Here is a 12,429-nt window from a genome sequence, read left to right as displayed (position 1 = left end):
GAACAAACCTTTTCACTCAGTAGTAAACAATTTTCGTACACTGCTCCTGGGAGGCCTAAAGGGGTCTAACATTGCCTCAATTGACCTGATTTTTGTACCACATTTACTTCCTTTCAAGCTCTTCTACATGCGAGCCACAAAAAAAGATCATGATTACTGACAGGTCAAAAAAGATGTTCTCCTGCTGCTTTTTGGCACTTTTCCTGAAACAGGAGAACAATCAAGCTGATGGATATAAACTTTAATAGGAGTATGCCACCTGTAGCTGTCGCTATAAAGCTGAGTCTGCGCAGTTCGATGATGAATCATAACTTCTGTTAATTACTTTGCTCCAATCACATTCCGCCCAGGATGAAGTCAGTTGAATAAGATCTTGATTTGCATGCTATTTGACAACGAAATTTTAAGGAAAACTTTTCTGTTTTTGTAGTAGAATCTTTGGTATTGCGGAGACACCACCCTGATCTGCCTGTCGTAGAATTCAATGTAATTCTGCTACTAAGTATTAGATTCTCGTGACGAGAACTGCCGAAGGATCATAGACATTTACCTGCTTTTTCGTTTCCTAGGTTACTTAGGCTACTTTCATTAATATTCATTTTGTAAACTATTAATCCCAATACGTTTAATATTGTCGTGAGTTTGAACCTTTCACCGACTCGGCCACCATGCCTCACTTAGTCTAAGTTATGCTGATAGTAACAGTGTTACTTAACTTATATTTACCTGTTCGTACGCGACGGGATAGCCTAACTCAGACCACTGAAAAGATCAATATTTCGACAGGCAGTTAGCCCTAAATTAGGTTATGTCTAACAGTAACAGTACTTACACTAATGGTAGGCCCAGATTAGGTTGGCTAGGCCTAATGCTAAGCCACGACTCAGTGGTATCCATGCAAAGTACCCTAGGCATAGCCTTCATCCTTGGTTCACTAGAAATACAACACATCACCTTTAGGCAAGGCTAGACCAGCTAACATTAGCCGTAAAACTTTCTCATGAAGCATTTACCTTCTAACAGCATTATGTCTAGACAAATAAACACAAGAGGTTCAAGTTTGTGCAATTAGGCTAGTCCATTTGGCCTAGTAATATGGTCTGACGTATAGTTAGGGCCTAAATTATTGTGATGGCATGAGTTATTTCAAACTGAATAGCCTAGCTAGGCACAATTGACCAAGATAGGCTAGCCTATCTACTTATATGTTTCTACGAAACAAAATACTTTCGGTTTGGCTATACTTATTGCTTTTCTCTTTTTTCCTTGTTTTTTCTTCTTTTTTAGTGCTGAATAGCTCTTGCATCAATGTCGTGGGCAAGCAACATCCCCAGTGAATTTGGAAGTCAGTCAACATGGCCTGATGGCTCTGCTATCGCAAATAATTCTACTTCTAGCATTTCTCAACCGGGGCCTACAGGGATCAAAGATTTGTGGCCACAGACACCTGATGTGGTAAGTTTCCTTCTCACCTAAAATACAGAGCTATCTTTCTGAAAAATATGGTTTTATGGCCTAAGTAGTAAGTTGTATATTGAAATATTCTGATATACTTTTCTTCAACACTTATTGTTTTCATACATTGCAAGGACTAAGTTATTCCTAAATGTGTTGTTGGCACAAAAAGTACCTTCTGCAAGTATCAAACTAGTTCTTTTTCTCACAACCATGAGAATTTGTTTGTGGAAGAAATATCAATGAGTAACTGAGTTAAGTAACAATGATAACTGCACTGCAATACATGAAGTGGGGCAAATTAATGAAAAAGTGTGCTAATGCTCTGCATAATTATGAAAGTAAAACATTCTTAGGAAATATTGTTTTATGCCATCTCGGGCTCATGCGTCATATAAGCAATAAAATTGTATGTTTCTATATTATTCACTTTCTTGATTTCAGACATTTCTTGATCCAGCATGAACATGAATAATGTTGTCTGTTTAGAACAGTCATATGAACATTTGTCCTACTCTGTTCTTCTATCTAATTCCCACTGTTTTCCTACCTTTATATATTTTTTATTCCAAAATCATTTCCTACTTTTGCATAAAGGTGTAATGGATAAGTGTGAACATACAATATTCTGTAATTGAAATGTGTAATGTACCATCCTGAGTGTTGCTATTGTTTCATTTGTACAGTGTATATAACACTGCTTGGATTCTGACACTAGGAATAGTATGTGAAATAGCTGCTGAGAGACTATGTTAACATTCTAGTGCTTTCATTTTTTCTGCATACTTTTTTTACTTAATTCCCGACAACAATTGACAACAATCTTAAATATAGACTTAACTTGAATGATATATAAAACATTTAGAAAAACTGATAATCATTCTTTTCTACTTATTACTCATCAAACATTTTCTTTCTAATCTAATTTTTTTTAGACATTGATTGGAATTGTTTTGGCAAAGCAGTGCCCGAGAGCCATTAAGAACCAGAACAGTAAGTGTAGTAACATTGAAAGGGCTTAAGATGAAGTAAAACAAGGGCAAAGGAACTAAGTTTAGATGTGAGCAATATCCTGACCTAACCCAAAAGAAAAAAAAAACAGCTTAAAAGAAGCCACATATATTCAGGCATGTGACTTTTATATTTATGTGTTGTGTTAAATCAAAGCAGACATTTTTTAACCTTTTTTGACATATTAAATTTGTAATTGTGATCAGTGGGGGATCAGGTTTACTCTATAATTTTGTTCATTTCTTTTTATTAATTGAAATATTAGCTTATAATAATTTCTCATATCAAGTTAAGTCACATCATGAAATATTCTCCTTTTTGAGGTTTTTTTTTATCCACAGTGAGTATTTCTTTGAAGTCATATTCAAGATATAAGATTCTTCATGAAGTTTTAATGACACATTTTTAAAGGGCGCTAAAACACATGTTTCCGTCACACAAATGCACAATTCAACGTAGATCTTAAATGTCAGAAAATTTTTCATGATAGCACTAACAATTGTTGACTGTTAGCATAAGGTATTACAAGAAGTATAAAAGTTATGGTCTAATTCTCGGAAAATTTATGTAACAAATAAGTTATTAAATGGTTAATTGTGAGTACCAAATGAAGCTCATATTTTATGTTGTAATAATTGAATGAACAAAAAACAATTTTGGAAATCATGCGCAACAGAAAAGAAAGAAAAACAATGTATTGCTAGAGTGGATTTGATCTTTTGACTGAGAGGCCAAATCACTTGAATCCCATTCTAACCCTGATATTTTTGCTTCTCTCTTTTCCATGTAATGTTGTCAGATAATGGAGGGGAACGATCTGTCATGAGTTTCACTCTCAGGGACTCACCTGTGGACTATATTAATGTCAGCTGCTGGGGAAGAAAATTCTTCATCAATGAACTTGCCAGGAAGTTCAAGATAGGAGATATTGGTTAGTATTTCATGTTGAAAAATAATTCATAGAAAGAACAGATTTCCTTTTCAAACTTTTTTTTTTGTAACTACTACAAGAACAAATGTACTTACTTTTCATTGCAAAGTTTCTGCATTGTATTGCCTGCTAGCTGTGTTTGATACAGATCTGTCACAACTAGGAAAAACTCATACCTTCTGTTGTTGCTCAATTTTTTAAGTTACGTTGTGTATCAAATGCCAGGGAATATTATTGGTCCATGAAATTAATATATCATCCACAAAATTCTTTACCCAAAAAACTTTATCCATGGACATAAAAGCCCTTTTGGCAAAATTTCATACAGGCTAGATTTTATTAATTATAGTTATTCTATTTTCTTGGCCAACAGTATTGTTATTATTATTATGATTATTATTGAGTTTGGCTCTTAATATCAAAATATTTGGACAAGATCTCATCAAATCGCGGCTGAATAATGGCCAATTTTTTATCCCCACAGTAAAACTCCAAAATCCGCAGATCATGCCAAAGTCTAACACTGAAATGGATGAAAGATGCAGACCTTGGACTCCAAGGTAAAACCCTTGATGCAGTCATCACACTAAGATAAAAAGCAAAGGCTTTCATTCATGTCATATATATACTTTTTTGTGTAAGAAACTTTGTACTTGACAAATATCTGTAACTTTGACAAGCTAGAAGTGTATTTTAAACTAAAAATTGTGTTGCTGTTAATGTCAAAGGATCCAAGAGATATTGGAAGGGAAGAAAAGTACTGACATGTATTCCTTCTTTGATATACATTGTACAGTGTTTTATCCTTGTAGTGTACTAATATGCTGCAGTGTATACATGTCTTTATATAGTACATATGGCTTTATAAAGTATATATTTCTTTATATATTGTGTCGTCTTTGAACTGTCAAACAAATGCCTGATTTTATACAAATGCTGATATGTTGCTTATTTATTTATTTATTTTTTTTTCTCTACTCAAGTCATTTTCAGTTGAGCTTCAGTGAAAGGTATTCATCTTTTCAACTCTACGGGGGTTGGGATACAGACAAATACTCCAGCTTGGTCCACATGCCGATTCAGGACAGCAAAGACTTCCACAACTTGGGTGAAATATTATCCAATGGACAAAATTTGAGCCAACAGCATGTCAACATTCTTGCAATGATCAAACATGTAAGCCTTCTGTATGTGTGCGTTGTTCTTTTGTTATTGATTGGCTAGTAGGTTTTGGGCTCTTCGTGGTATGAGTATTAAAGTAAACGTGTTCAATGTTGGTATTATTCAAGGTATAGCTTAAATTACTTGTCTAATCTGTGGCGAAAATTAAAAGTGAAATCATTTATAAGCAAAGATTTTCATGCAGGTTTCCTTTTAATTGGTCAGTTACTCTGAGAAAGAACAGTTTTATTTCAAGGACAAAATTGGGGATTACCACAGCTTTGTCATTGCCACTTGATTATACTATACACAAAGAGTCCGGATGACACAGTTTTCAAAATTGAACGGAATAATTGGTTTTTAATTAAATTTGTTTTGGAGAAAATATTTAGAAGGATGTTTTCAGTGAGTTTTAATAATTTAAGCAATACCAGCTGCATTTTGTTAAACTGTCTGAAATCAACAAATTAACCCAAAAGACTGCTTTTGAGATTTGTATTGTTCTTCTGAATGAGGTGAAGCCTTCATCAGTTACATGAATGGATCAAGTTTTCCTTTTTTAGGTAAGCCCTGCTAAAGATATAACAACAAAGACCGGTAACCAAGTCAAGAGATGTGAAGTGAAGCTGTTGGATGAGACCTGTCCTTCGCTTGCTATGATTATGTAAGCAACAAGCAAAGTCCTTTTCATATTCCTCCTTTTTCATATAAAGCAAGAAAAGAGAAAAGAAAAGTACACAACAGAGCAAAAATTACTTAGAAATAATGAAACAGTTGTACTTCTGGTATTATCTTTGAGAGGTCAGGGAAAACTTCAACACGTACATGACATTGTTTGTGTGAAAACAGCAATTGTGAAAGAAATATTTCATCCAGGGTATGCTATTGCTTACTTCATCAGATGTCAAATTAATGGACAATACCTTTACATTTGAACAAATAAAAATTTACTACAGAGATTGACGATTGCAGCTAAAAGGCTCTCACAAGTTTGGTTTGTACATGAAATATAACAGACTGTTACTGTCATGTAGTTAATTCAAGCTGCAACTGAAATGTTTCGTAAGTGAATGAGATTTTCATTGGTATTGTTGTTTGCCCTACAGTATTACAAAATTACCCTCAAAATGGAAAAACAGTTAAAAATGGTAAAATACTTACAAATATTTGTCTCAAGGTAAATTTTTGCAGGTTAAAATGAAAAGGATACAATATTTATCTGGCCTTTGCATATATTGATTAATGTGCATATTTTTCAGTTTTCACATTAATGGGAATAATTTAAAAGTGGATTTTGTTTGAATTTATGCAACTATTCTTTTATGAACAGGTGGGATGATGCAATAATAGACTATGCACAACAAAACTGGATTGAGAAAGAGACAGGTGTGTACGATTGTGGATTCAAGATTTTATTTCTTGATTCACAATAGTTGTCAGGTTATTAATTGTTATTAGAAAAGCAATGGTAGGAAAAATTGAACATGGGACATGCACAAAAGAGAAGTGATGTTGTCTGCCCTTACATTAAATTTTGAACCAATACCAGTATCCTATAGAAGCTACTTCTGTTTTGTTATTTGTAAGTTATATTCTTAACACCAAATTCACTCAAGTCTTAACACCAAATTCACCCAATTATGCAATATCTGTGAATGCTATGCAGTATTTTATCCTCCTCCCCCCCCCCCCTCAAAAAATAAAACAGTAAAGGAAACAAGTTGGTTGTTTGTAGGCCATTGTGATGACACCAACAACTTCTTGATTAAAAAGAAGATCAAATTTGTTTTTTTAGAATTCACAACACTCTTTTCTTGGAATTTTAAAGCAATTATTTTAACCCTAATTAATGTAATTCAGTTATTAACCAATAATGTGTTGTGCTCATGTCAAGAGTCATGTAATACTGGACCTGCTATAAAATGCATTGCTTATTTATTTTTCTCTTCTTCTTCTTTTTATTGAAGTTAATTTTACGAATGTTATTTTGCACCCATTATTTCACAACCATCCTGACACATTTTGTGACCTTTAAAAATAAGTCTGCAACTCAAACACCAACAAACAGTCTAGAAATAACAGTAGCATTACAAGATATGATAGAAGATACCATCGCTACCAGAAACCAATGAGATCATCTTAGTGAGATGAATAAGTAATATTTGATAGTTAAAATGAAAGAAATCTCAAGTAAAAAGAATGCATTGGAATATTTTTACATTTTTCTATTGTGAACAAAGACATTTGTACTACATGTCTTAAGTCAACCAAATGTAGTTTTCCCTACCAAGCTAGCTTTATTCTACTTTCAGTCATATTTGCCGTTGATATCCTTGCCAAATTTGATGACTTTCGACACACCATGACCCTTACAGCAGACAGAAAGACTATATTCATTACAAATCCAGGTAAGAATGTTAAAAAACTTTCCCATAAGAAGCTATGTTCTGATGAATCCTGTGATAAATGTTAAGTTTGCTATGAGTGTTGAGAGGGACAATCAATTTAAGAATGAAAAATGAATAAGAATAGGTTTAGTTGTATACAGATACAAATTGCATTCTACAGCTGTAATGAGGTATTACAGAAGTTATGGTATTTTCTTTTTGAAGTAGACAAGATTTTACTCACATTTGAGATTCTTTGGGAAACTTGTGAAAGTTTATATATATTTGTATTGAAATATTGTGTGTTACATAAATGCATTGTATGTTAAATTAGGTAATTAAAATTGCTCCAAAGTTACACCTTTTTTTCCTAAGGACACATTCAGGTTCTCTTTAGTGTCATATCTTAGACTATCATTGAGGTCTATACAGCCACAGACCATTGAACTAGTAAGATACAGTCATCACTTCAGGATATAACACTTAGGTGTGTAATAGATAAGTGTCAGGATAACACTTAGTAGTGTTGGCTCAGTGGTTAACGCCGGTGCCTTTCAATAATAAGGTATCGAGTTCGAGTCACTCCAAGATTAATGTATGTCATCTAGTTACAGGGTTGTTGACAATTGACAATTCATGATCATGGACGTTAAATATGAATCTAAGAGACTGACTTCGGTCAGCTTGGGGCTTTGATGAGCCAATGATGGCTTCTTCGCAAGTTCCTGCTTGCAGGAGGACCTAAAATACATACATACAAAAAATACATACATATGTCACAACGTACCCTTGTTCTTCTATAGATACAAAGGAAGCTCACTCATTGTATAAATATGGCAAGTCTGTTGAGTTTGACGATGATACCCAACAAGATGTCTTCACACCGTCTAATATTAACAGTAAGTCTCCTCAATAGTCCTTTAATTTTATAATTGAACCACTGTGTAATAATAAATTTGATATGTAATTGAAATAATGGTGTATATGCTGTGTGCATTGTCATATATTTTGTTTCAAGTGATTCAATCCAAACATATTTAATTCAAGAGCAATTATTGGGCCAATACACAGCATGCTGTTCCCATTAGTGGACTCTGATGACAGAATGACAGCAAATGATGAATTTATGATCAAAGTTAGACTGAGAAAATATACAATTGCAACACATAGATGAGTAGCAAATGGTAACTTACCAGTTTGTGCTTATTTACTATAGTATCTACCATCAAGGATGTCTACAATGCAGCACAACTACAGAGCAAGCTAAACAACATATCTTGTCAAGTAGAGTATGGCCTCATGTTTGCCTTTCTCAGCTCGTTTGACGTGGATGGACCTCTGACCAACGTCCTCTCCTACAGGTGGTAGGTCTTCCTTCATCTTGCCTTAAATGAATATCCTTACACTGCAATATTTTTGTTAAGGGGGGGGTTAGTCGTTGGGGGGGGTTAGTTTCTTAGATTAATCATGAATTTCTGTGTGCATTTGATTACAAAATTAGGAAAATAGATAGTCTGGCTGAACTGTTACCAATGTATGGGTAGTTTAACTTTAAAACTATAACTTTATGACATAAAACAAAGTTGTTCTAAAACGAATCATTACCAGAGTCTGAGTTATACTCTTGAAATGTTCAACCTGTCTAGATTCTAGTTTTTATCTCACAACCAGCTGGACTCTACCAAACTGATAAAAAGTGAATACATAGCTTCTTTCTTTTTTTTTATCTTTGTTTGGATGTGAAGTGTTCTCAGACATTCTCTTTCAAACTTACCAATGGCTACTGAAGAAACAGTGGCTTGTCTTATCTTCCTTTATAGTGAGGTATTTCCAGAATTTCTTTCTCTCTGCAAAAGTTTAGAAGTTCCTGATTCCTTTTCCTTCTTGTAGCGCCAGCTGCAATTTCCGACTGAACCGAGATACTGGACTTTGTAGCAACGCATCCTGTGCTTCTTCCCTTGCTGATACAACCGAGCAAACATTAACTTTTGACATGAGAGTGAGCCTATCAGATCACACCGGTACAGTCGCAGGAACTTACCTGACCAATAACCTGGTTCAAGAACTGTTGGGGTGCACTGTGAGTACTCTTCGCATAGACGCAAGAATAGAGGGTGTGGCAGGAGTATGTTCCATCCCCCTCATCACTTGTACAACTACAGATGCCCCCCCCCCCCCTCCCTCACAGTAGTACTAAGTCATTTACCTGGATCCTTTGTAACCACCACCCTTTTAGCTAGCTTCCTATAACACTGATTTCTATTTCGTTGGTGCATCGAAATAATTCACATCTTTATTTGTACTCCTTGTTTTGTCAATAAGGCTTGAAATATATGACAGCACCCAGCTACCTACAACACCATATAGTGGTGTTACCCTCTTAGTTTACCACCACATCCCACAAGTTTCCCCTTAAAGAACACCCTAACCAAACATCAATTCAGCTCTAACTTGTTTATAAGTGCACTTTCTCTGGCTAAATTCCCTTTCTTGTGTAAATATTTTGTTTATATTACTGTTAATTATTTGTATACTTCCTGTAAGACTGTCCTTGTTAAGGATGTGTTTCCTATCACACATTTGATTTTTTCTTGCCATACAGGACCATATGAATACACATATCTTAGTATCCTTCATTATGTGTATATGGTCTGTTGCACATTTTTCTCTCTATGTATGTTTTCATACCCATCTCTTTATCTTTCATCTTTTCTAACAGGTGGATGAGTTTATGCAGCTACCAGAGGCTCGTAAAACTGATCTGAAATGGAGCTACCTTCTGGAGAAATGCAAAGTCTATTTCAAGGTTGTGCCATCTGGTTTCAATGGAGCTAACAACACTTTAAGACTGTTAGCGTGTGAGCGTGCTGATCCTAAGGAAGTCTACAATAACTTCAAATTGGTTTAAACTTTTAAAGAAAAAGTTCCTTGAGAATCAGAAGTATTCCATATATTGATTCAAAGTTACAAGTCTTGCAGAAAGTTACCCTAGTATTTTTTCCCATTTGTTTGAATACAAGTAAAAAATTCAGTTTTCTCCCCCCCCCCCCCCACCCCAAGCAAAAATAGAAAAGAGAGATGAAAAATCTAGAAAAGAGAGAAAAAAAACTAGAAAAGAGAGAAAAAATACTATTATCCATTGATACCAATAAGGAAGAAAAAGGCAACCTTTGTTATGTACATTTACTTCATAAATTATAATTTATATCTTCTAAGTTTTATTAACTTCCTAGAACCCAAATTTCCTTTAACAAAATTCTTCATGAAGGAAGTAAGATTTATTTTAGAGAAATATTTATCATAAACGTTGCAATAATATGTGCTATTATTAGTAAAAGTCATTTTTTTAAGCTGGAGAAGAAAAGTTATAGGAAACTTGGGAAGTTCCACTACTTTGTCTAACAATTTAATGATTGCTTCCCTTTATTTGAAGCTTGATTTATTTTAATTAGCTTGTCTCCTCCATAGTATATATTACCTGCTCATCGATTATAAAAATAGTTTTGTGGTATGCATTATTTATTTAAGTACAATAACACACAGCTCAAAATCTTTTTGGGTATTGTTACATTAAAATTTGAAAGATCTATAACAGAATTTTAGTATTTTAAAAGGTATTTTAAAATATATATTTTTCTCTTCTTTTCAAAGAGGTCAAAATTAAGAAATTACTGTGTATCTTAATTTTCAATTTCTTTGCTATTTATGAAATATTGAGCATATAGCGTCAGTTTTATGGGTGGTATTTATTTTGTTTACTGGTGCAGGAAATAAGTTATTAATTAAAAAATTATTTCTTGGTAGTATTAGAATATATGATAGAATTATTTTTAACTCCTGTTGCGAAGAAAGTCACAATTTAGAGAAATTTACTGTATATCTTCATTTTCATTTTAACTTTGCTGATGTTATGATTTCTTTGTTATATTTTAATTAGTTATGAAATATTGAACACATAGAATCAGTTTCACAGTAGAGTGTTACTTGTTTTCTCACAAACAAAATTTTTTTTTTTGCTGTTATCATATTATATATTATAAGTATTGCTAAACTATATTTGGAAATTGTATGTGAAAGTTGAGTATGAAAAGATTATCTATACATAAATGTTATACTATAACAGAATATGTTACAACCGTTTATTTTTGTCATCAAACCAGTTGAAAGAAAGTTGTACTAAATAAAAGAAATTTGAGGCAAACAAGCTTACGGTTCTGAAAAATTTATTCTTTCAATTTGTCTAGATATCCAATAGATCCCCCTTGTTAAACAGGTATCCTGTTCATCTATTAAATGATGAAATATGAAGAATTTCAATCTTAATATGTTACAGTTCAAGAAAGTTTGTGTGCTACTAATGTCTCTAATGGCTAATCCAGTTTTTAAGATATTCAGCTTTATAATATGCTCAATCTCTGGAATGCTCCTGTAAGGCTATTAGGCTCAATAGCTCATCAGTGCATGCCTGATGTCAATCAATTGTTTTGTATCAATTCTAATAATGCAGACCAAAACAAGTTGCTTTGCTTTCATATCAACATAGTGAGTAAATGCAAATACAACTAGCTATCTTCTATATAGAATACCCAGATTTCAAGAAGGAAGGCTCTCGACTTATTGTCAGTCAGTCCGATGGTCATCACCAAACAACCACGCATATCTTTGCTAAATCCTCCCTAAGACACAGAAAACTGCTATTTTGGTGGCAAATACTTTGAAGCAATGAGACAAAAACTTGCACGTAACTTCCTTCTCAAAATATACATCTATTTTAAGATTTAACAAATTCATCAGCTTCCTATCTCACGAAATGCTTTTGTTATTAATATTTTGACAATGACAGTTTGTGATATTGGTCACTAATACATTACAACACTGTATTACCACAATAATACCATTGTAAAAATTCTAACAACGTACTAAAGTAGCCACATAAAAATCATTCTTTCAAACAGGCTCAAAAGTGTGCATATATTACACAGGCAACATGTTGTGCTGTTGATTGTGCAGATCTAGGTATAAAATATTTGGACCTTAGAACATGACAAATACACCTTTTGTGTTAGCATGTTACAGCTAAAATACATCTAATGACAACACACTTATATTGCAGAGATGTTAATGAGTTTTAACTCATTTTACTATCTCGACAGATGGTTGTTGCTATGGAGTCACCATGAAGGCTTCAGAATCTCTGTCATAGAGATTGAAATCTGCTGTCATAGCTGTTCCATAAATTCCACCAGGTACCTGCATGGGATTGATTTTAGGTCACCAGGAATGCATCAGTGTCTGGTACTCACAAGTCTCGACTCTTCTATCATCATAACTCCATAAATTTGACCGAGTGCCTGTGCGGGATTGATTGTAAGTCACCAGGAGTGCTTCAGTGTCTGGTTCTCACAAGTCTCGACTCTTCTATCATCATAACTCCATAAATTTGACCGAGTGCCTGCGCGGGATTGATTGTAAGTCACCAGGAGT

General features: G+C 33.8%; 1 protein-coding gene across 4 annotated transcripts; it reads left to right on the top strand.

The window, feature by feature from the left end:
• The first annotated feature begins 28 nt into the window (after nucleotides 1–28).
• LOC139959853 (meiosis-specific with OB domain-containing protein-like) lies at nucleotides 29–11,521 on the top strand. 4 transcript variants are annotated; one of them, XM_071957749.1, is made up of 13 exons: nucleotides 29–356; nucleotides 1,288–1,455; nucleotides 2,391–2,448; nucleotides 3,266–3,397; nucleotides 3,882–3,957; nucleotides 4,381–4,573; nucleotides 5,122–5,222; nucleotides 5,889–5,944; nucleotides 6,871–6,966; nucleotides 7,749–7,844; nucleotides 8,162–8,309; nucleotides 8,836–9,025; nucleotides 9,665–11,521. In XM_071957749.1, the coding sequence occupies exons 2-13, from the start codon at nucleotides 1,309–1,311 to the stop codon at nucleotides 9,851–9,853; spliced, it is 1,482 nt and encodes a 493-aa protein (XP_071813850.1). In that variant the 5' UTR covers nucleotides 29–356; nucleotides 1,288–1,308; the 3' UTR covers nucleotides 9,854–11,521. The 4 variants fall into 4 exon arrangements, with proteins under 4 accessions (XP_071813850.1, XP_071813848.1, XP_071813849.1 ...); XM_071957747.1 differs by having other exon boundaries at nucleotides 315–486; XM_071957748.1 differs by lacking the exon at nucleotides 29–356 and adding an exon at nucleotides 579–636.
• Nucleotides 11,522–12,429: the final 908 nt, after the last annotated feature.

Source organism: Apostichopus japonicus, chromosome 19 (genome assembly GCF_037975245.1).
Source record: "Apostichopus japonicus isolate 1M-3 chromosome 19, ASM3797524v1, whole genome shotgun sequence".
In the NCBI taxonomy this organism is placed as follows: Eukaryota; Metazoa; Echinodermata; class Holothuroidea; order Aspidochirotida; family Stichopodidae; genus Apostichopus; species Apostichopus japonicus.
This window is presented reverse-complemented; position numbering and strand designations above follow the sequence as displayed.

Coding starts and splice junctions, on each gene's coding strand:
- LOC139959853 (XM_071957749.1), top strand. CDS start 1,309: ATGTCGTGGGCAAGCAACATCCCCAGTGAATTTGGAAGTCAGTCAACA. Junction 5,945..6,870: donor CTGGATTGAGAAAGAGACAG/GTGTGTACGATT, acceptor TTCTACTTTCAG/TCATATTTGCCGTTGATATC. Junction 6,967..7,748: donor TATATTCATTACAAATCCAG/GTAAGAATGTTA, acceptor GTTCTTCTATAG/ATACAAAGGAAGCTCACTCA.